Source organism: Dama dama, chromosome 20, assembly GCF_033118175.1.
Source record: "Dama dama isolate Ldn47 chromosome 20, ASM3311817v1, whole genome shotgun sequence".
NCBI classification, from domain to species: Eukaryota; Metazoa; Chordata; class Mammalia; order Artiodactyla; family Cervidae; genus Dama; species Dama dama.
Window position 1 is genome coordinate 11,470,887 of NC_083700.1, and position 23,932 is coordinate 11,494,818.

A 23,932-nucleotide genomic window follows, 5' to 3' on the forward strand; every position below is an offset into this window, starting at 1 on the left:
CTGACTCAATGGATATGAGTTTGAACAAACCCCGGAAGTTGGTGAAACCTGACGTGCTGTAGTCTATGGGGTCGCAAAGAGTTGGACACAACTAAGCAGCTAAACAACAACATGAGAAAAAGCCCTAGTTTTAGAGTCAGCCCTGGGTTCCTCATTATTAATAAGTTCCTAAAGCCTCAGTTTCTTCATCTGTAAAATGGAATAGTAAGAGGCTATTTTGTGTGACATGGTTTTAACAGAGCCTGGTACATAGTAGGGGCTTCCCTCATAGCTCAGTTGGTAAAAAATCTGCCTGCAGTGCAGGAGATCCTGGTTCGATTCCTGGGTCAGGAAGATCCACTGGAGAAGGGATAGGCTACCTACTCCAGTATTCTTGGGCTTCCCTTGTGGCTCAGCTGATAGTCTCCCACAATGCGGGAGACCTGGGTTCAATCCCTGGGTTGGGAAGATCCCCTGGAGAAGGGAAAGGCTACCCACTCCAGTCTTCTGGCCTGGAGAATTCCATGGACTGTATAGTCCATGGGGTCACAAAGAGTTGGACACAACATAGTAGGGGCTCTGCAAATGGTTGATCCCAAGCCCCTAGTCCTCAATATGTAATTTCAGAGGAGGGCAGACCTGGAGGCAGCTCATGGAGAGATTCTGAACTCTTGAAAGGAGTAGATGTTGAGAAAAGAGGTGACACAGCCCTGCCCTCAGTGGAAGCCTAGTCTGACAGATGTGAGAGGATGACAGGACATCCTGTTAACCACACAGAGGTCGAGGTTGGAGGCTGAGGTAGTGGGAGGTCCACTGGGATGGGGAATAAGGGAGGAGAATGAAGCCTTGGGATTGAGTCTGGAGACGTTCACCATCTAGGGGATTAGGTGAGCAGCCCAGGGACCGGCAAGTAGTAAAGCAGGAGAGCCAGGCCCTACCTCTGAATCCTGGAATGCATGTGCACATATTTAATATTTATGGCAATCCTCCTGAGTAATAGTGATACTAATAATAACAGGAAGCACCTGAAACACAAGCTCAGCAGGGCCTGAGCCAGGCCTGAGGGTGAGCTTCCAGGATCATCAGGGCCACCTCCCGGGACCAGGGTGTGCCTCCTATGACCTTTCACGTCTGCCTGCTCGCGGCTCCTGGGAATCGGGCCACGTTGACTGCCTCCCTGGGCCCAATGCAGACTGTGGCTCGCTGTGAAGGACTGATCTGATGGCCCCTCCAGCAGAGTATTCACACAGCTCTCCCAAAGCTGAGGAGGGACCCTCCCAGCAGAGGGCATGGAGATTTTCTTCAACATTTTCAGGAGAAGCAGCTCCATCTTGAAACTGAGCCCCATCGGTGCGCTCCAGGCCCCACCTGCTGCCTGTCAGCCCCCACAGACACCTCCTGGTCAGGGCACCCCTCCCCGCCGCCCACCTTCTGCCTGGATGCCTCTTGCAGCCATGGGGTGCCTGCCCTCCCTGCTGGGACTTGCCTGAACTTGCAAGTGCTCCCCTTGCAATGCTTGGATTCGGCTCCCAACCCCGGCTAGGTCCCAACCCCCACCTGGACTCAGTCCCTTGGTAGAGGCTGTTTTCCTTGCCTGTAACCCTCTCTTCTTCTCACATCCTCTTTCTCATCCTGCATCAGTTCTTCAGAAAGGCGGCCTAACTGTGTCCTGTTCTATGACTGCAGTCTCCCAGATAAAGGGAAGTGGTGCTGACTTTGCCATCTCTGGCCCGTCCTGGGAATGTCCTGTCATCCTCTCACATCCGTCAGACTAGGCTTCCACTGAGGGCAGGGCTGTGTCACCTCTTTTCTCAACATCTACTCCTTTCAAGAGTTCAGAATCTCTCCATGAGCTGACATGCCTTGAACTTAGTGTGATGAATGACAGTCAGACAGTCAGCTCCTCCCCCAACTTGGGGTGACAATAGCCAATGCCCCCGATGACTTCAGGGGCACGTGATGGAGAAAGCCACAAATATCCCCCCAGATCCTTCTCCAAAGTGCATGTGAAAACTGTCCTCCCTAAAAGGGCCTGGAAGCCAATAAGCAGAGTCAGGCAGGACCTGGGAAATCTCCCACTGATGCTGCAGGCCTCCCTGGACCAGGGCAAGTGGACATCAGGCACGGCTCTACCGAACAGGTCAAGGTGCCCCTGTTCCTTGGACTGACAGGCTTTAGGAAGCTCTTTCCTGTACAGTGTGCAGGCTTCCCGTTCAGTTTATTAAGGACTTGTGGAAATAGATTCCTGCAATTAAAAAATTGAGCAACAGATTCTTGGGCATGAGCCTGATCTGCAATGATAATATTGTTCCTGTGGGGAAATAAGATTCCTTCCTTTCAATACCCGTTAGCCTTTCTAGGAATCTATCACTCAGTTAGAGAAAGTGAGGAAGGAGGGTGGGAATCATCTCCCAGTTGGCCCCTTCCTTTCTATCTATCCATCCATCTAAAATGGATATGCCCAATGACCTCTTTTCAGTCCTGAATGGCTGTGGTCTTTCCTTCAATTGCATACTTGGCCGTATACTTGTGTTCCTGAGTGTGTAGAGTTATATATAGTTATACCATCCCCTAGATTGTCTCTAATTGTTGAATACATTGTACCTTGAGAACTGCCTGTCCATTTATCTTTATATCAAATCTGAATGTATGGCCAGTATATACTTAAGGTCATTGTTTGAAAAATAATGTAAATAAAAAATAGTGTACCCCAAATATATAAATAAAATCGATATGCCTACAAAACCCAAATTTATCCACCCAGGCCAGGCCTCTCTCCCACACTGCACACTCCCCTACCTACTTAGATATGTAACAGACATCTCAAACTCAGCATGCCCCAAACCCTGCCCCTGATCACTTCCCCCAGCATCTTGCCCACTGCAGTTGATAGCCACTATGTCTTTCCTTAAAACCTTTTTTACCCTCACCTGTCTCCCCAACACATCCGATCTGTTAGGAACTGTCTCCCTTCAGAGTGGATCTGACACTGACCAGCCTCTTGTCCACCACTGTTATCTGCTGGCTCCCAGCCACCATCATCTCTTGCCTGGGTTACAGCGATAGTGACTCCACGCATCCCCCCCGCTTCCCCGCTTTGTCACTTGCACTTCTTCTCAATGGAGAAGCCAGGGTGACATAGAATCTTCCAACTGGGCACTTTTGGCTTCCTTGCTGAGGGCATGTCTGAAGCGTGGTCACTTGTCCGCCTGTATGTCCCCAGCTTCTGCATTAACCACTTAGCGCATTACAGCTTACTGTGTGTCAGTGGTAGGACCAGGGCATTAAACCCTTCCAGGATCTCCCAGCCTCCCTAGGGAGATCATGAATCCATTTGGAAAAATTGAAGAGTGATGCACATGACTATTGATTCACTTTCATGCAAAGCTGGGAGAGGTGATGCTCTGAGATCCCTTGAAGGAAGGTTTCTTAGAGAAGGAGTGCAAAACTTCGATTGGAGAACAAGGTGGATAAAGGGATATGTTCTAGTCTGGGAGGTAGGGGAAGAACCTGCAAAAATGATCAGAGTGCACGAGCTTGTCGGATTCAGGGACAGGTAAAGCCTGGGCCTGTCTGGAATGGAGGGTGTGGGCTGGGGCTGCCAATTGCTGAGTCATCTCCATCTTAAGGACTCCCAGGGTGGGGCTGGGGGCAGGGGCGGTGGTCTGTGTGTCAGCGGCTATGCTCCCCAGTAAGGGGTGTGTCCTTCTCAGCGCTCCAGACTGAGGGCCTTATGTCTTCTGCTGAAAATGACCATGAAGCCTCATCTGTCCAACACTCCAGCTTCCTCTCCATCTTCCCAGACTTCCCCGACTTTCTTCTTAGCTTTAGCATAAAGAACTTGGCTGACCCAGTTCTCCAGGAACGAGGCTGTGCTGTGACGGCAGCATTAAAGCCATGTCGGTCCCCCGAGAAAGAGAGGCAACTTGGTGAGGAGATGTTTGTGTGTCCCTCAAACTGGGTGCTCAGACAGTCTCAGAGGAGACTGTGTGTTGGGGGAAGGATTTTTACTGCGGCCAGTGATGATGGCCAGATGGCCACAGCTTCAAGGGATGGCGCACAGCAGATCACTAGTACCCTCCTCTCCCAGCCTAAGAGCATCCCGACCCCAAGGCCCTGACTCACGCTGCCCCCAACTCTTGGCCTCCTTTTGCCTAGGTACCCACTGGCCCTTCGGAAAGATAAGGATCATTCCGGGTTCAGAGCACTAGGTACCCAAAATGGTCTCTGCGTTGACCCTGCTCCAACTCTGGGGCTGAGAGCCCCCTGCTGGCAGGCACTGGTCTCCATCCTGGGAAGCTCTCCTTTCCCCCAGCCAGCCTGATCTGAGGGGGCTCCTCTCCAAGTCCCCTTTCCTGTGCCCTGCCCTCCACCGCCCCCACGAAAGGATGCCCTGAGCTGGTTGGTGAGACTGATCTCTGCAGGACAATCATGGTGTCTGGCAATGACTCCTGTGGAGTGAGTGATGAGCTGCTCTTCTCTGACCAGGACACTGGCTCTGCTTGGAAAGGCTCTCCTGAGACCTCATCTGGGCTCCCCCGGGACAATCTAGGTGGGACTCTGAATGCTGTAGGGTGGGCTGCATTCAGAGTGTGTTGGGGTCCAGGGTGGCCCCTCATGGCCAGTGAGGCATCTCCAGCTCACCCTCATCATTATCAACCTCGAGTCTTGAATGTTTCAGGGCTTTCTGGAGTGAGTAGGCAGGACTCAGGCAGGTGGCGGAGAAACAAACCAGGACAGGATCAGCCGGGGCAATCTGTGCCCAGCGCCCTGTGGGAAGCCCTGTCTGCTGAGATGTCTTACCATCCCTACAACCTCAGGTTTGTGTTGGGGTCTAGAATGTAATTCTGGATCTGAATGGAGGAATTTACTAGTTACAGGCATGAAACGGCTGTCCTGAGAGGGAGTGGAGCCAGGGAAGAGGGATCAATGGCTTCTCTTCCTTAAATCAATTTACATTTAAATTATAAGTTTACGTTGTTTGAAATTACCTACATTTGAGCATTTTATTTTCACATGATTTCACACAATATATTGTTCAGCCTCCAAATGTCTTGTTCCTTTTAAAGTCCTGTTCCCTGATAATTAAGGGACAATTAAGTGAAGAAAGTGAAAGTGAAGTCGCTCAGTTGTGTCCGACTCTTTGCCACCCCGTGGACTGTAGCCTACCAGGCTCCTCCATCCATGGGATTCTCCAGGCAAGAATACTGGAGTGGGTTGCCATTTCCTTCTCCAGGGGATCTTCCCGACCCAGGGATCGAACCTGGGTCTCTTGCATTGCAGGCAGACGCTTTAACCTCTGAGCCTCCGGAGAAGCCCAAGGGACAGTTAACTTCCCCCTAAACTTGCCCTTCTTTCTGTATTTCCGGTTTGGGTAAGTGGCACCTCTGCCTGCCTTGTTCCTCAGGTCAGTCATGAGGTACCCCTCACATACCCCAACATCTTGTGGTGGCTCAGACAGAAAAGAATCTGCCCGCAGTGCGGGCAACCCAGGTTCAATCCCTGGGTCGGGAAGATCCCCTGGAGAAGGGAATGGCTACCCACTCCAGTATTCTTGCCTGGGAGATCCCATGGACAGAGGAGCCTGGTGAGCTACAGTCCATGGGGTCGCACAGAGTCGGACACGACTGAACTATTAACACTTTTCACACACTTTGCTCTAGCTCCTAGATATTTCTCTAGTCCATCCACTTCTCCACCCAACCCCCTGCGCTTGTGCACCTCAATTCCAAGCTGTCATCGCATCTTGCCAGGATCCCTGCACTAACTTCATCTTCTCACCCTCCTCCCCCCAAACCACTCCTCCCCGTCCCTGCAATCCGTTCTTCACAAGGCCCCCAGAGGGAATTTTTAAAAATGTAAGTCTGGTTAATGTAAGTCTGATTATGTCATTTCCCTTCTTAAAACTCTTCAGTGGCCTCCTTTTACTTTAAGAATTAAATTTTAAATACTACCATGTCCTACCAGACCCTGCGTGCTCTGATCTCTGCTGTCTTCTCCCAGAGGCCCCCTTGTTCATTACTCTCCATCCTTCAGACGTTCGTATATGCCAAGGTCTTTCTAGAAGGGTTTCCAGCTCTCTTATCCTCTGCGTGAAGGACCTCCCTACTTTGCATCACTAAGTCCTGTCCAGGCTGGTCTCAGAGGGAATGTCCCTCCTCAGACAGGGCCCTGGGGGTTGCCCCTTACCAGCTCTATTCTTCTCCTTCATTATTCTTGCTCACAATGTTCAGTTCTTTTCCTCTCTAGAGCTCAGCACAGTTTTAATTAAATATTTGTGTGTGTTTGTTTCATGTCTCTCTCTCTCAATTAGATGGCAAGCTTCCTGGATGCAGAACTCTCTGTCTGTCCTACTCACAGCTGTATTCCCAGCATCTCTGGCGTGGTAGCTGCCCACAAGAGAGGTGCTGAGTGATGAGCTGGAGACACATGGCTCAGTCCTGCAGGAAATTAGGGGCTGTTGTTCCGCCACATGATTCCAGAACAGTTTGATGCTGCAGTGTGAGCTGGGGCTTGCTGTTCATCATGGGGTGGCAGGCGGAGGGTCTCAGCTCAGGAGCTGGATGGGAATCACAACAGGAAAAACTGATTGTGGTCCAGTGGCTAAGACTGTGAGCTCCCAATGTAGGAGGCCTGGATTCAATCACTGGTCTGGGAACTAGAGCCTGCATGCTGCAACTAAGATCTGGCACAGCAAATAAATAAGTAAATAAATAAATAGAAAACAAAGTCCAGTGAGAGGGATCCCCATATTCAGGCCCACTGTTAATTTTTGTAATGATAAATAAAGCTAACAAATAGTTACATAAAACATGTCCTATCTTCTTCCTTTGACACCTACCTATACCTTCAAAATGGCCTGGAAGGCTAGAAATCTTGGACTGTTGGGGTTTCATATCAGAACTTGGAAGCATAGGAAGAACTGGCCCTTTGCCCCAGAACCAAGGCCAGCTCACTCTTCTGTTGGGAGTTTTAATCTTTAGCGAGTAACACGGGAACAGAAAACAGGACAGATTTATTCCATGGTATCTCCTAAGAAGGTGGTCCTGAGGCCTACACTCTCCAGGGCCTCCTGGCTTCATCCTTTCCAAGGCCAGGTTGGTCAGGATTTTCTTTAGTTCTCTGAGTGCTATAGACTGAACGTTTATATTCCCCCAAATTTGTAGACTGAAACCTAATCCCTAGTGTGATGGTGTTTGGAGGTGAGAACTTTGGGAGGTGATTAGGTGCTGAGGATGGAACCCTCAGGAATAGAACTGTGCGTGTGTGATCAGTCGTGTTCAGCTCTTTGGGACATCATGGACTGTAGCCCACCAGGCTCCTCTGTCCATGGAATTTTCCAGGCAAAAATACTGAAGTGGGTTGACATTCAGCAATAGAATTAGTGCCCCTAAAAAGAGACCCCAGAGAGATCCCTCACTTCTTCTGCCATGTGAGGACACGGCAAGAAGACAGCTGTCTGTGACCCGGGAAGTCTGGGTCTCACCAGACACTGAATCTGCTGGTATCTTGATCTTGGCCTTCCCCGCCTCCAGAAACATAAATCAGTTTCTGGTGTTTATAAGCCACCTAGACTGTCGTATTCTTTTATAGCAGCTTAAACTGACTATGACACTGAGCTACCCACAAGTTTCTAATAAATTCTTTTTCCTGCCTTAGTTAGAACCAGAGTTGGTTTCTGCTGCTTGCATCTGAAGATAGCATCCCATTATTCTTAAATATTTTGAAGAATGTGGTTTTTTAAATGCTACATGTATTACATTCACTTATTTGGCTGATATCCTGTTGTTTTGTGCTTTCCTGCCGATAGCATTATTACTTCTGACCCATCTCTCTTTTTCAGTTCTGATGCATTTCCTGAGCACATACTTAGCAAAATGGCAGAAGCAGGCAAGTTAGAGTAAATATTCTTTATAGGAAGCATGACTTGTTTTTGACACCTTGGTAGAATCCTTTCATCATACATTTTCCCCACTGTTTACTCATTCATTAACTTAGAATTTATTCTTAAGACTGGGAGGAACTTAATGTTGTTGGGAGGATCCTATGGTTTGTCTAGGGCAGGAATGGCATCTTGGCTTCCAGCTTCAATTGATAGGTCAGAGTTACATGAGTGTTGCATAAAGACTCAGTGGGAAAAGCGTGTCATAATTAATTCTCTGGATTTGACATGGTCATGGAAGGCAGAAGTCTGGATATATGTACCACGTATTTGTCATTCCCAATCTAATGCAACTTCCCACCTCCTCTGAAAAGTCTCTGGTCTATAATATTACTCTGAGATGGTTTCTGCTTCAGCATGTTCATTGGAACAGATCATTTCATGTTTGGATTTCTCCATTTGTTATTAAGTTCTTCCCTGGGAGTATGGTGCAGGTAAGTGGCTCGGCTGATTTAGATAACCTAAAGCTAACTCTGACTCTGCCATCTACTAGTTATGTGACTCTAGAGAGTAACAGTCTCTTTGGGTCTTGGTTTTCCACCTGAGAAATGAAAAACTTGAACTGAGTAACCACAAAGTTTCCTTCCAGGTTTAAGATCCTATTATTCATATGAGTCAATATCTGCCTCACAGAGACATGTTCCATGTGTTCACTTACACAGCCAGGCTTCTGTAAGAGCTCTTCACATATTGGCCTTGAGTTTTCTGTTCTTGCTAAACATGACCAGTTTCTTTAATCATGTCTGATATGATGAGGTTTCTAGACTTTTCACCATTCTGGTTATTCTCTTGTGGACATGAATTTTCCAGTATCGCCCTGGAGGTGTGGCTCCCAGAACTAGACCTGGGTTAGTGGTGCAGTGGGGTATCTCCACTCCTTACCTGTGTGCTCAGCCTCCTGGCCAATGGGACCCACGCTGACCAGTGCACAGCCCACTAAAACTCCCTGAATCCAGGGCTATATGATGTGTTTTAGAGGCCCTCCTTCAAGCTGCCTGCAGAACAGATGCAGGGGGCCATGGAGTCATATCTGACCAGAGATGGTGCTTCCCCCAAAGACCAGTAAGTAGCCAAGTGCTGAGAACTGAACACGTGCTACTTCTTGATAAACACAGAAGAAAGATTTGCCAGAGATGGTGTTAACGTTTGCAGTGGTTGGTTTTAATTGATCAGTTTTTAAAGTTGAAGTATAGTTGATTTATAATATATTTCAAGTGTACAAGACTGCAATTCAATATTTTATAGGTTATACTCCATTTAAAGTTATTCTAAAATAATGACTATACTTTCCTATGCTGTATGGTATATCCTTGTAGCTTATTTATTTTATACACAGTAGTTTGTACTTCTTAATTCTCTACCTTTATCTTGCCCCTCTCTCCTTCCTTCTCCCCAATTTTTTTTGTTTTTTTTGGTTGTTGCTCTTTAAATGAGGCATTGGGTGCTCATATCTCCACTGGTGAGAATGTGTCTCTGGCCCTTCGCTTTTGCCATTCTGCTCCCCACACTCATTCTCTCTGACTTTGTGGCACATGACTCCTCTCCTTAGTGGTTCTTGTATTTACACAGAAGGACAGGTGCGAAGGCTCTTGCTCACAGGAAATACAAGGAGAACAAGGAAAAACAAATGCAGATTTGGAGAGGATTCTGCTTTGCCCATGAGCCTACTAGAGATGACGATGCCAAAATCATTCTGGGAGGACTCTGACCCTCAAACAGAAGAGGGCCCTCTGGCTTCCTAACCCCAGGGACAGGATGTTCTGAAGACCACAAAATCCCAAGTGCTGTGGCCCTGCACCATCACCCTGGCCCTCCCTTTTCCTTCGCCTCCCCCTTTTGTTGACCCAGTTGCCCTGGCCTCTGCTCTGCTCTTTGTAAACCCCAATCATGATCCCACTTCAGGGCGTTTGTATCTTCTGCTTTCTGGAATGTTCCTTACCCAGCCACTTCGTGGCTTACTCCACTGCATTTGGACTTCTGTTCATACATCAGCCCATTTGTTCTCTGAGGTCCCCTTCTCCCCAACACACCATTCTCTTGTCATCTACTCTGCCATCTACTGTCTTAATTTTTTAACAAAGCCTGTCCACACGTGAATGTGCTTACTTGTATTATCTAGAATATAGATTCCATGAAGGAAAGACATTGCTTTATTCACTACTGATTCCCCAGTGCCTTGAAGTGTACCCAGCACATGCTGTGCCCTCAATATTTGTTCTTATGTGACGTCAACCCCAATGCTGATCAACACAAACACTCTTCTCACAGAAGTGCTTTGAGGTTTTCAGTAGCTGGTTAATTAGTCCACTGGTGGGCAAGTGAGTCACCGGGGATGGGAACCTCTGTTGATTTGAGCAGCATGTATTTGTTCAAAGGCTCTGGTGTACCACTCTACAAAACCACCACCTACGTGAAGTCACCAAGGGTTACTGTGTGGAGGGAGAACTGTGAGCTCCACCTCATCCAGAGCTGCTCTGATCTGAGGCGAGGCCCCAGAGATGAAGGCAAGAGAGAAGGCGAGTGGTGTGCGTGTGTTTCCCCCATACAACCTCCGTGGTTCATTGCTAGGCCCTGGGCTTTCTCTTTCACATCAGTTGTAGAGACCAAAGCCAGTTTTGCATGACTCAGTGACCAGGCAAGGGGAATGCCCCTGGGGGGCTGGTGGGAGCAGTATTAGCTGCTGTGGCCATAAGCACCGTTCATGTGGACTTGGAAGAAGGTGATGAAGGAGAAGTGGATGCAGGAGAAGCATGAGGTCTAGGTGAAGCTGTTGAGCAGCAGAGGACCTCTGAGCAGAGCCAACAGACAGGGAAATTCCAGGACCAGTTGAGTGGAGGAGTGGTCCTGTGACTCTAGAGTCCAGTCGAGCTGACCATTTGTCCAAGGTGAAGTGACTGCCCAGGAACTGGGGAGAAGAGGGAAGCTCCTTGCACAGAGTTGACATCCTGAGAGGAGGGATTGAAGCATCCCTGGGAAAATACTTCAAAATCTACCCCTGTTTCTTCAATGCTTCCTTCCTCTATCATCAAGACTTGAGTGAGGTCCCAGAAAAAAGTCCTGTTACACCTGGGAGGAAGTAACTCTGAATCTTATCATTTACTAATTCCTAAGTGTCATGTACAGTTGTGAGAGTTGGACTATAAAGAAGGCTGAGCACAGAAGAACTGATGCTTTCAAACTGTGCTGCTGCAGAAGACTCGAGTATCCCTTGGAAAGCAAGGAGATCAAACCAGTCAATCTTAAAGAAACTCAAACTCTGAATACTGTTTGGAAGGACTGATGCTGAAGCTGAAGCTTTAATACTTTGGCCACCTGGTGCGAACTGGAAAAGACCCTGATGCTGGGAAAGATGGAAGACCAAAGGAGAAGAGGGTGACAGAGGATGAGATGGGTGGATAGTATTACCAATTCACAGGACATGAACTTGGGCAAACTCCAGGAGATGGTGAGGGACAGAGAAGCCTGGTGAGCTGGGGTCTCCAAGAGTCAGAACTGACTTGGCGACTGAACAAGAAGTGTAAGTTTAGCTCTTCAATTCTTTTTTTTGTTTTTTCCAGTGACCGTCCTCCAGAGCTTTTCTGGATAGAACTGCTCAGTGGCAGGCTGTGTTTTGCAAAGATGGCTGCACTAATACCTTCCATTCCACATGAGCTCCTTTCGAAGTGACCTTGAACATCTTTCCATTGAGTGGAGAGTCCCTTGAACTTGGGTGGATCGTCTGCGCTTGCATCTGAAGATGAACATGACAGATACAAGGATGCCTCAGAACACTTTCCCTCCATAGTTTCCCTTCTGCTTAGCTTTTCCTGGATCCTCCCTCTCTTAGTGTCAGACAGAGACACTCATTCTGAGCTGAGCTGCTTTTCTTAAAGTTGTGCAAGAACTTCCTGTTGGCTGGGCAATTTTTTATTTTTTGACTGTGCACAGCCTACGAGATCCCAGTTCTTCAACCAGGGATTGAACACGTGCCTCCTACAGTGGAAGCATGCAGCCCTAACCATTAATCTGCCAGGGAAGTCCCATGGCTGGGGCAAATTTAATCCCTCTTTTTCTGATCACTGTGCTAGACAGTGAGGAGAGAATCTCAACCCCTCCTCCCCACCCAAGCTCCTGCAGGAGGCATGATAGTCAGCCTTGAGGGTGAAGATGTCAATTAAAACTATGTTACCTGCAAAATGTCACCCATCCCAAGCAAGAGATGTCAACCATTCCTTGATCATCTAGAACTGTAAATTACCTATGAGGACCATGAATTTGGATGACCTGCAAGTCCTTCAAGGCCAGAAAGAGAAACCCTTGATCCCTATTTCTCTTCATCAGGTTCTAGACCTTTTCTTATGATAATTCCCTGGCTTGGGGGAACCATTAGGGTCTCAGATAACAGGGGCTGGGGTTGGGACTGGAAGTGGGTGATTTTTCTAATGTCTTTTAGAGGCTGGGACCCAGGCTGGAGGTAATCCTTTGATGCTGGCTGGTTAATAGTTGTATTAATCTTCTAGGGCTGCCACAACAAGATACCACAGAATGGGTGACTTACAGAAATTTATTTTCTCATTCTTGGAGATTGGAAGTCTAAGACCAAGGTGTTAGCACCTTGGTTTCTCCTGAGGCCTCTCTCCTTGGCTTTCAGAGGGCTTCCTTCTCTGTCCTTCCACGGTTTTCTGTGTGTGCATGTTTCCCGGGTGTCTCTCCCTCTTCTTGTAAGGACACCAGTCATATCAGCTTAGGGTCATCTCAGTGACTTAACCTTAATTATCTTTTTAAAGGCACTATCTCTAAACACAGTCATATTCTGAAATATTGGGGGTGGGGTTTAGGATTTCCACATGTATTTTAAAGGGAACAAATCCATAACAATACTTCATGAACAGTGGAGGGGTAGTGAGTACTATGGATAATCAATCTATGGATCCTGGAGAATTTCTGGTGCTCTTGAAGAGATGTCCTGCTAGGCCCATGTTGCCCAGAGTAGGGTCAGAACATGTACCAGGAGAGAGAGAAGGGGGAGGGTGTGGAAGGTTGTGCCAACTGCCCAGGCCACTCCTGGGAGGTGATACAGGAGTCTCATGGGAGGTCCCAGGTCCAAGGTGGTTTCCAGGCACCCGCTACATTCCAGACCATCATGTGGCTAGGCAGTGCTCATGATCCAGGCATTGCTCACGGCAGACCCTACACGAGGGGGCTCTCTGTCTCTTGATCCACTTCATCAGCACAGACATCCTTTTTCTTCTTCCCTGGCAAGGAGATCAGAAAGAAGGTAACTCCTCCAGTGTTTGTACCCAAGGCCCCTGAATCCTAACTGTCCTGGTCCAAGATCATCTTGGGCAAAGGGATATCTCTCCTGGTTTTCTAAGACCCTGGAAAAGGAGATGCTTCAAGGATAGGAAGGTCTTCCTAACGTCTAGTCTTCCTCTGCAACTGCGGCTCACATGTAGTTGTAGAAGGCAGAGAACCTTAGAGCTGGGACAGACCCAGTTAAATGACTGGCAGAAGCCACACGACCGAGCCAGGGCTGGCTTCCAGATGCCCTGAATGCAGCCTTTCCACTTCCCAGACAGTTGAATTCTCTCTGCCCCTTCTGGGTGGACAAAGCTGCTCTTTTCTGAGCCTCGAAAGCATCAGATTAAGTGAAAGAGATCAGTCACAGAGGACCACACAGTTTATGATTCCATTTACATGAACTGTCCCGAATAGACAGTCTAGAGACAGAAAGGAGATTAGTGATTGCCTGGGGCTGGAAAGGGGGGTTAGGGAGAGATGGCCAAGGAGCTTGGGAATTTTTTTTTGGAGTAATGAGAGTGTTCTCAAATTGAGTGTGGTGATGGATGCACAACTCTGTGACTGTAATAAAAGCCGTTGAGTTTTACTCTTTAAATGTATGAATTATATGATATGTGAGTTATAGACCAATAAAACTGTTAAAACAAAAAGCTGCTCTTTTCCTGGCTTCTACCTTCTTATCATGAATCTTGGGGACTCTTTGGGCCAAAGGGCCAGGCCAGACCCTCTCAAGCGGAGACAGGGCCCCCGGATGGAGTGTGACCTCAGCTGTCCCCTCCTCCCTCCTTTGCTAGTGGAAAGAATATGCTGGAGCCAGCTTGGCGGCCCAGCTGCATGCTCAGCCACTGGCCAAGACTCTTGCCTTTGAGGACACAGCCACTATAACAGGGTCTTATGCCTCCTTCTCCTTGCTGGCCCACTCTCTCCATCCTGGGACCAGCCCAGACAGCCTAGGATGGACATATCCAGGAGGCCCAGGTCAGCAAGGACAGTTCTCTGAGGGGCAGCACATCCCAGGACTGGCCGTGGACCTCAGAACCCAGAGCGCCTCCTCTCTTCTCCTGGGAAAGGAAGCCCTGTGAGCCCCCGCCCAGAGAGGTGCTTCTCTCAGGGAGCATTTCCTAGGATGGTTGACAAGGAGGGGTTGAGTCTCATCTAGACTTACACCCAACACAGCTTTATCGATACCAGCTGTGTTCCAGGAACCCTTGCTAGGTGCCTGGAGGTGACCCAGAGTTTGTTTTTCGAGGGCTGAGAGCTCCACGGAGAGTGAGGGCAGTAGCTGCTGTGACTGGGGTGAGCACTGGAGAGTCAAGGCGGAGCACAGACCCAGGCTGGGTGTGCAGGAGGAGTTCCAGAAGGCTTCCTGGAGGTGGCATGCCTTGAGGATGGTGGAGCTGACTGCCAAGTGAAGAAAGCAAGCTGGGTGGGAAACCATGGAAAGTATTTTCCAGACAGAGAGAGTAGAACGTGCAAATGCCTACAGAGGCACTTGAGAGAGTAGCACATTGGAAAACTGCTAAAGGAATTTCAAATAGTCCAGTCTGAAGGAAGACCAGAATATTCTATGGAGAGGGCCAAGAGATGATGTGGGAGAGGTAAGGAGGGCAGAGCATGTGAAGCCTAAATAAGAGGAGGTCCGAACTCCGCCCTCCTCCTCCACAGACCTGCTTCCTCCACCCAGCCCTGGCCTCCACAGGACTCTTACCTGACCAGGGGCCCCAGTGCCAGGCAGACAGACCAGCCAGGATCAGGAGCAGCAAGACGGGCACCACCACGAGCAGCACGTCTTTGTAGGAGGCCCGCCCTGGAGCTGGATATGGAAGCGATACAGTCATGGGGGGACCGGAAGCTTCACCAGCCCTCAACCACGGCTCCCCTGCCCTCAGCATACCTGCCTGGCGGTGGCAGCTCTCCCAGGGGATGACTGTGGCCAGGTCCCAGCTGACGGGGTTGGAGACAATGCAGGAATAGGCCACGCCTTTGTCTCCTGGTCCTAGTGACACTCTCAGCACCTGTCCATCCGTGAAGAGGCCACCCGGCTCCATGGCAGGGTCCACAGCTCCCTCCCGTCGCCAGCTATAGGTTATGTCACTGATGTTGGGAGCCCAGCAGGACAGGAACGCTTGGCAGGTCTTGGGGGGCTGAGCATCCCCTGATACAGCAATGAACACTTTGACCACGGGTCTGGGCACTGCATCTGGGCAAGAACAGCAGAGCCGACATGGGTTAAAGGGATGCTGTGCGTACGGATCCCACAGCTCCAGCTCTGGGATCGATGCAGGGCGAGAAGCTGCCTCTGACTAAGTCTCTCCAAAACCTTGTCTTTCTCCCACTGCCCACAGGACAGAAGCTGAATTCCTAAGTCTGGTATTTAACATCCTTCATCAAATAGTTGATGTCAACCTTTCCAGCTGTACCTCCTGCTGATCCCCTCCTTACCCATCTCGATTAATTTCCTGTTCTCCAAATGGGTCATGCTCTTCCATATCTTCCTTATGGCTCAGCTGTACACATATGCCTTTTGTTTCTCATCCTTCTAGAAAACTCCTGCCCATCCTCCAAGGCCCAGTGTGGACACACTGCCTACTGCTCTGATCATGAAGCCTTCCCTGATACTCCAGGTGTGGCTCTGAGCCTTCCAAGCACTTGTGTATCCCTCTGTGTATCACAGTGTTTCCCTGATACATGGTACGTCAGTCAGAGAGACCATAAGCGTTTATTAAGGTAGGCACAAAAACAAACAGACTCCTGGACTTTTGGAGCTTTTGGAGTGTGGTGAGGAAGACAGGCTAACGAGTGGTTATGAATAACTAGGAAAATTATTACAAGAATGCAAAGTGCTGTGAAGGAGCGGACGAGTGGGTAGAAGCTCTGCCTTGTTATTTCCATAACCCTCACTCTCAAGGTGCTAGGCTACCCGGGCCACTGGCCAAATTGGTGTCCTGGGGTCCAGACCATGGCTCCCTTCCACCATATTGGTTGATGAGTAGATCATGAGTCTCATGGCAATGAGTGCCGGTGGGAGACCATTCTGAAGACAACGGGAGGGCTGTCTCTGACAGCATTCCAGAGTCAAGCAGAGTAAAACCTCATTAATGCCAGCTCAATCTGGTGGGATTTGTGATATGAAAAAAGAAAAGATTTGCTGGGTGCGCTAATAGTATAAACAAAGATTACAGGGGGGGATATTTACACTACTTAAGAGGACAAGCTGCATCCAAACACGATCAGGCACAGTAGAAACACCCATTGACATTTCTGGTAACTGATCTGCTAATTCAAATCATTCTCATCCATTGTCAAAGCAGAGCTCCTAAGGACGGCTGCTTGGCAGCTTTGTGCAATTAGTTCTAATCACGCTATGTATTTGGAAGCAATAAAACAGCAATTTCCTTAAAATCTGTAATTCAGATGCTGAGAACAAGGCATTTGAGAGCTTAGTGGTGTGGGTGCCGCATGTATTATCACATTCTGCGTCCTTATTTCACATGTGCGGCAGCTGAGACTCAGAACAGGGGAGAGGCTCCCTGCCTGCCTGAATAGTTGTGAAGGTTGTTCACTGAGCAAGAGCTTTGGGCTCAGGGGTAACAGGTGAGAGGAGGGTATTGAATTTCAGCCGGAACTTGGCTTGCCAAACAGTGCAGCCTGGGTCAGGGCAGTGGGCATCTGTTTCGTCCCACGCTAGCAGCCCAAGGGGCTCACCGAGTGACGACCCCGTTATCTCCCTCTGGGCACGGGAGGGTCTCTCTCTTTCCCAATTTGCCACCTCCTCTCCCTCCCTCAGTGTTTCCTTTTGCCCAGCTCTCACTTCTACTCTCCGTTCTTCCACTGGGACCGTTCCTTTTCCCTGTTTCTGTCCAAATTTCTGAGGTTTTACTAAAATAGGGGTCACTGACATCTTTTCCAAGCCACTAGGTAGATGAATAGGAACTCTAAGGCCATTTTATCTTGACAAGCAAAAATATGGTGGCCGTGTAGAGGTGGAGGCGGTGATGGTCGGACAGGTGATGGTGGGGTGATGGAGAGGGGGGTAGAGGTGGAGGCGGTGATGGTGATGCAGGTGATGGTAGGGTGATGGAGACGGGGGTAGAGGGGGAGTGGTGATGGTGGGACAGGTGATGGTGGGGTGATGGAGAGGGGGGTAGAGGTGGAGGCGGTGATGGTGATGCAGGTGATGGTAGGGTGATGGAGACGGGGGTAGAGGGGGAGTGGTGATGGTGGGACAGGTGATGGTGGGGTGATGGAGGGGGTGTAGAGGTGGAGGTGGTGATGGTGGGGTGATGGAGAGGGGGTAGAGGTGGAGGTGGTGATGGTGGGACAGGTGATGGTGGGGGTGATGGAGAGGGGGGTAGAGGGGGAGTGGTGATGGTGGGACAGGTGATGGTGGGGTGATGGAGAGGGGGTAGAGGTGGAGGTGGTCATGGTGGGACTGGTGATGGTGGGGTGATGGAGACGGGGGTAGAGGGGGAGTGGTGATGGTGGGACAGGTGATGGTGGGGTGATGGAGAGGGGGGTAGAGGTGGAGGCGGTGATGGTGATGCAGGTGATGGTAGGGTGATGGAGACGGGGGTAGAGGGGGAGTGGTGATGGTGGGACAGGTGATGGTGGGGTGATGGAGGGGGTGTAGAGGTGGAGGTGGTGATGGTGGGGTGATGGAGAGGGGGTAGAGGTGGCGGTGGTGATGGTGGGACAGGTGATGGTGGGGGTGATGGAGAGGGGGGTAGAGGGGGAGTGGTGATGGTGGGACAGGTGATGGTGGGGTGATGGAGAGGGGGTAGAGGTGGAGGTGGTCATGGTGGGACTGGTGATGGTGGGGTGATGGAGACGGGGGTAGAGGGGGAGTGGTGATGGTGGGACAGGTGATGGTGGGGGTGATGGAGAGGGGGTAGAGGTGGAGGTGGTCATGGTGGGACTGGTGATGGTGGGGTGATGGAGACGGGGGTAGAGGTGGAGTGGTGATGGTGGGACAGGTGATGGTGGGGTGATGGAGAGGGGGTAGAGGTGGAGGTGGTCATGGTGGGACTGGTGATGGTGGGGTGATGGAGACGGGGGTAGAGGGGGAGTGGTGATGGTGGGACAGGTGATGGTGGGGGTGATGGAGAGGGGGTAGAGGTGGAGGTGGTCATGGTGGGACTGGTGATGGTGGGGTGATGGAGACGGGGGTAGAGGTGGAGTGGTGATGGTGGGACAGGTGATGGTGGGGTGATGGAGACGGGGTAGAGGTGGAGGTGGTCATGGTGGGACTGGTGATGGTGGGGTGATGGAGACGGGGGTAGAGGGGGAGTGGTGATGGTGGGACAGGTGATGGTGGGGGTGATGGAGAGGGGGTAGAGGTGGAGGTGGTCATGGTGGGACTGGTGATGGTGGGGTGATGGAGACGGGGGTAGAGGTGGAGTGGTGATGGTGGGACAGGTGATGGTGGGGTGATGGAGACGGGGTAGAGGGGGAGTGGTGATGGTGGGACAGGTGATGGTGTGGTGATGGAGAGGGGGGTAGGGTGGAGGCAGTGATGGTGGGACAGGTGATGGTGGGGTGATGGAGAGGGGGTAGAGGTGGAGGTGGTCATGATGGGGTGATGGAGAGGGGGGTAGGGTGGAGGTGGTGATGGTGGGACAGGTGATGGTGGGGTGATGGAGACGGGGGTAGAGGTGGAATGGTGATGGTGATGCAGGTGATGGTGGGGGTGATGGAGAGGGGGTGGAGGTGGAGGTGGTCATGGTGGGACTGGTGATGGTGGGGGTGATGGAGAGGGGGGTAGAGGTGGAGGTGGTCATGATGGGGTGATGGAGAGGGGGGTAGGGTGGAGGTGGTGATGGTGGGACAGGTGATGGCGGGGTGATGGAGACGGGGGTAGAGGTGGAGTGGTGATGGTGGGACAGGTGATGGTGGGGTGATGGAGACGGGGGTAGAGGTGGAGGCGGTGATGGTGATGCAGGTGATGGTGGGGTGATGGAGAGGGGGTAGACGTGGAGGCAGTGACGGTGGGACTGGTGATGGTGGGGTGGTGGAGAGGGGGTGGAGGTGGAGGTGGTCATGGTGGGACTGGTGATGGTGGGGCGGTGAACGTGGTTGAGGTGGTGGTTGGTAGTGGCTGTGATGGAGGTGGAGGTAGATTTGCTGGAAAGAAGTGCTCATCCATCCCCCAGTGGATTCAGTCAAACCAGCTGAGATGCTGAGAGCAACTTTACGAATGACCCTACCAAACCCAGGTAGAGCAGAGGAGCTGCTCAGATGAGCCCCGCCAACTCAGAGTCATGATAGATAAAAGGAGTTGTTGTTTTTAGCCAGTAAATTTGGGGATGGCTTATTTTGCAACAATACATAATAAAGAGAACCCACGAACGATATAAATTTAAAATCTCTCAATGCAGCTAAAAGAGTTCTTTAAAGAGATATGAAATAATTCTATACTTTAATTAAAACTGAAATTTTAATTTAAAATGTTGTGTCATAGTTTCATTGTAATATTTATGTCTCTTTTCCGTGGTGCATAAAATAATGGCACATCTTATAACCTGATATCTTAGAACTGATGACTTGAAGGCTAAAGAACCTGCTTGTCAATGCACGAGATGTAAGAGACACGGATTCAGTTCCTGGGTTGGGAAGATCCCCTGGAGGAGAGCATGGCAATACACTCCAGTATTCTTGCCTGGTGAATCCCATGGACAGAGGAGTCTGGTGGGATCCACGGGATCGCAAAGAATCAAACAGGACTGAAGGACTTAGCACACACACACAGGCTAGCCTCTATCTTAGATGCTGTCTCGACTGATTTTACCTTTATTGGCATTTACATGGTAATATTACTATGCTGGTTTTACAAGTGAGAACAGTCAGTGTCAGGCAGCTAAGTATTGTGTCTAAGGCTACTGAGATAAGAAGACAGAGGTAGAGTTCTGACCAGGGCTGTCCCACCGGTGGCAGAGCCTGGCTGCTCCAGCCAGAAATTCACGTGGGAGAGCCCCAGGAGTTTTCTTACCTGTGGGCGTGGGGGAGCAACTGTTCCCTGAACCAGCCGTGAGGTCAGAGGCCAGAGGTTTCTAGAACTCCGCTCTCCCCAGTTCCCAGGACTCAAGATGCCTTTCCGGAGTTGGATGGGAAGGCGTGGGGCAGAGGGTCTGCATCAGGCACACTCACCGTACACCTTGAGCTGCAGGGTCTGGCTCCGGGCCCGACCCTGCTTGTCCACCAGCAGCACGGAGAAGTTGCCGCTGTCTCCAGACTCCAGGGGGCGCAGCTCCAGGCTGAGGTTGCTGTGTAGCTGGGCTCGGCCCAGGAAGCGCGAGTGGTACAGCGTCTCTGGGGAGCCCCGGAAGAACGTGGCCAGGAGCTCCTCTGAAGGCCAGACGGATCTCCAGATGGCCTCTCGGACTTGGAAGCCGGGAGGGTGATCTGCCACCAGCAGCGCCGAGCCGCCCACCTGGCCCTGCACTCGGGCACTGGCGATGACCATGGGGAGCAGTGCTGGAAGGACAGAGCCCTGTCACTCTGCCTGCGCCAAACCGTCCCTCTCTCTGCACTCCGCTGAGCTGCGATGGAGCAGACGGCCCCTCTCTCCATGCCCCCTCCACCCAAGCTGAGGGTGCACTGTGCCGGGGCGGGAATAAAGCAGCGAGGAAGGAATTCGGTCCCTGTGCTAGTGGAGCTCTGACTCTTAAGAAAGCAGTCTGCCACAGTGGCAGAAAGGGGTGCCCTGGGAGAACATGGGTAGGGTGATAGGGTGAACTTGCCTGGCCTTGAGGAGCTCAGAGAAGTGAAGGTAAGCTGAGACTTGAAAGAGGAATGGGAATCGGCCAGGCCAAGCAGAGGGCAGCCTGCAGTGGGGATTGGGAAGTGTTAGAGGCCGAGGAGCAGCGCAAACAAAGGCCCGGAGGGTGAGAGAGCTCAGTGCACCAAGGGAACTGAAAGCAGTTCTCTGCAGGGGCAGTGAGAAATTGCACTGCAGCGTCTGCAGGAGCTAGGTCATGCAGGGCCCCGAAAGCGACTCTGGAGTTTGGGCTTTATCCTTAGAGTGATGGGGAGCCTCGGATAGGCTTTAAGTAAGTGAGTGACATGATTAGATTCATGGTTAGAAAGACAACTCCCGCAGAGGTATGGAGGATGCAGAGGATGTGGGGTAAGACCGAGGCTTTGGCTACTAATCCCAAGGAGGGTGATGGAAACGTACCATGGAAGGGAGCAATGGGGATGGGCAAAAGTGGGAGGGATGACGTGGGGTTAAGGTGTGTAGTCAGTGGGACCTGGTAACAAATTAGATCTGGGAGTGAAGGAGTGAGGAGTCAAGGATGGCTCCCAGGTCCTCGGGACCCACTGGGTACCATTCTCCATGATCCAGAAGAGAAGGAGAAATAGAATGGACATGAGAAGGCAAGAGGCTGTTTTGTTGGGAACATAACCGCGTTCGATGTGTGTGGGTGACACCTCTGTTTGAATTCCCACTCTGACTCATTTGCTGGCTGATTTCTGCTCATCCTTGAAGCATTCCCGCCTCCCCAACCTCCCCTATTCCTCACTGCTGTTTACAAACTCTTTGTGTTCTTATAGCAGCCTGGGGCCACCTCTACAAATGCTCTTATCCCTCTATGTTACCGCTTGTTTACAAGTCCCACGAGACCCTGAGTTCCTCTTCTGATCTTTGGGCTCCTCGTGACCACTGCTGTTTAGGAAGAGGATGCAAGAGAAGCCAGCATGATGAAATTGGTGAGGACTTCCCTTGCGCCTGACTCAGGGGTGGGCGCAGGGGTGCAGAGCAGAGTAAGTGCAGATAGGGAACATACCCAAGTGTTGGGAGGTTGGTTAGGAAGATGTATTCTGGATGACCACTCAGCCAGTCACTGTAACTCAAGTCCCCAGTCCCCAGTCCATCTCACTGCCCTGCCAGCCCCAAGCACCTCTCAGTCCGAACGGGAGATGGCTCCAGAGTTAATGCACATTGGAGATGCCACATCCAGCGTGTATAGCATTGGATGTCAGTCAAGACTCCTGTTCTATCCTACTCTAGCTCTGCCATGAATGAACTGAGCAATCTTCTGGGGCACTCTCCTCCCTTCTGTCATCCCATCCAGAAAACAAGGGGGTCCATTCAGTCAGTGGTACTTTCACCACTCAGAAAAATTATTTTAGCTTCCCAAGTCCAAGGATTTGAAAGATTTTCAAACCTAACAGATTCCCTCTTTGGGGCAGGACTTCCTTCGCATGTTTAGAAATGTTGACACTTGAAGATTTTTGGAGTCAGGAACTCAGGTGGGAAACCCAGGAAAGTCGTCTCAAAGGCCCTGCGAGTCTCTGATGCAAACAGAAGAGTCTTGAGTCTTTGCTGCACCCCACGACTCTCATCCCCTGGCCTAGCACTGCTGGCCTTTGTCACATTGACCACTTGTTGACCAATCAGGGGTGGGGGGGGGTGTCAGGCATCAGACAGAATGCAAGGGGTGTCACCCAGTGTTGAGGAGACCTGAGGTCTCTTCTGACCTCACACTGTTATCGGCCACCCGGAAGCTGCATGCACTATATTAACTTGCTTTTGCCTCTTACCCTCCTCGGTGTCCACTTCCACAGACCTTGGGGTGGGGGCTCAGTTCTCCCACAGGCAGCTGGAAAGACCTCCTTAGACTGCAAGAGCCCCACTCTCCCCTGCTCCCCTCAGACCATATTCAGAATGCTGCCAGACCCTCACGTTCTCACCACCATATCTAACAAAACCAATGGTCCTACCAGCTTCAGTTTTAACCTACCTGGACCACAAAACAGCTCATGTCTCATGGGCACAGAGGCTCCTTGTGCTTCCACCCTTCTTCCCAAGATCCTGTGTCTCTTTACCCCTGCCTGGCTTTCAAGGCTGCCCAAGAACTTGCTTCCATCTTCCCTACCCCTCCTCAGCTCCTGGGTTCTCTCTTGGAATGGGGAGGGGCCTTCAGTTCTCTGAGGCTAGGCCTGCCCCACTTACCTTTCCAGAGAAGAAGACTCCACAGAGACCACACAGCCATACTTCAGCGAGGCAGACAAACTCCCTCGACAACCTAAATCCAGAACATCCCAGGTCAAGTGGATGCACAGAAGGAGCTGTGGTCCTTCTGGAAAGTCCCATGTTCAGAAGGAGGAATCTTGACTCAGAACAAGATGCCCCAAAAGTGAAAATATCCAGAGGAAAGTGGAAGTTGGCCTCAGACTTAGCTGGGCTCTTTCAGGAGCCAATTCTTGTAAGTCAGCCTCTTTCAAATGCCTATGGTTAGCTAAGGCAGACGGCAAGCGCCCCCGCACAAGCCAACATCCTCTTCACTGACTCTCTCGCTGGGCAGCTCCGCATCCCACTCTGCCTGGCTGCCCCTGCCTTTCCTGTTGAAGCCACGGAAAACCCTGTAAACTGCAATTCCTGTTGTCACTTCTCCTCTGCTTAAAATTCTTCCATGGCCTCCAGCTGCCCTCAGGATTAAGACTAAACTGTTGGCTTAGGATACAAGGCTCTCCTAAGTCCGACTCCAGCCTGCTTCTCCAGCCTGGCGTCCCATGCCCTTCCGCCCTCCAACCACGCCAAGCAGTGCTACCTCTTCTCAGAACTGCCAATTCCACACTTTCACGTTGTGCCCAATCCTCCACCAGGCAAGCTGTTCCATCCACCCTCCTGGACTTGCTGTGGTTATGTGGGCTATGCAGCTGACCAGACTGCCATTCAGGGCTTCCTGACCACAGGCAGTGTGGGGAACCTTCCCTTCCATGTGCTCAGGG

General features: G+C 50.7%; 1 protein-coding gene across 3 annotated transcripts; it reads right to left on the bottom strand.

Moving 5' to 3' along the window:
• Window positions 1–12,450: 12,450 nt before the first annotated feature.
• SLAMF8 (SLAM family member 8) lies at window positions 12,451–23,362 on the bottom strand. Of its 3 annotated transcripts, none has more exons than XM_061120415.1 (5): window positions 23,154–23,362; window positions 20,345–20,671; window positions 15,096–15,395; window positions 14,910–15,014; window positions 12,451–13,155 (listed from the first exon to the last, which is right to left on the bottom strand). In XM_061120415.1, the coding sequence occupies exons 1-5, from the start codon at window positions 23,191–23,193 to the stop codon at window positions 13,091–13,093; spliced, it is 837 nt and encodes a 278-aa protein (XP_060976398.1). In that variant the 5' UTR covers window positions 23,194–23,362; the 3' UTR covers window positions 12,451–13,090. The 3 variants fall into 3 exon arrangements, with proteins under 3 accessions (XP_060976398.1, XP_060976397.1, XP_060976399.1); XM_061120414.1 differs by having other exon boundaries at window positions 15,096–15,401; window positions 23,154–23,344; XM_061120416.1 differs by lacking the exon at window positions 23,154–23,362 and adding an exon at window positions 20,938–21,055 and having other exon boundaries at window positions 15,096–15,401.
• Between the last annotated feature and the right edge of the window lie 570 nt (window positions 23,363–23,932).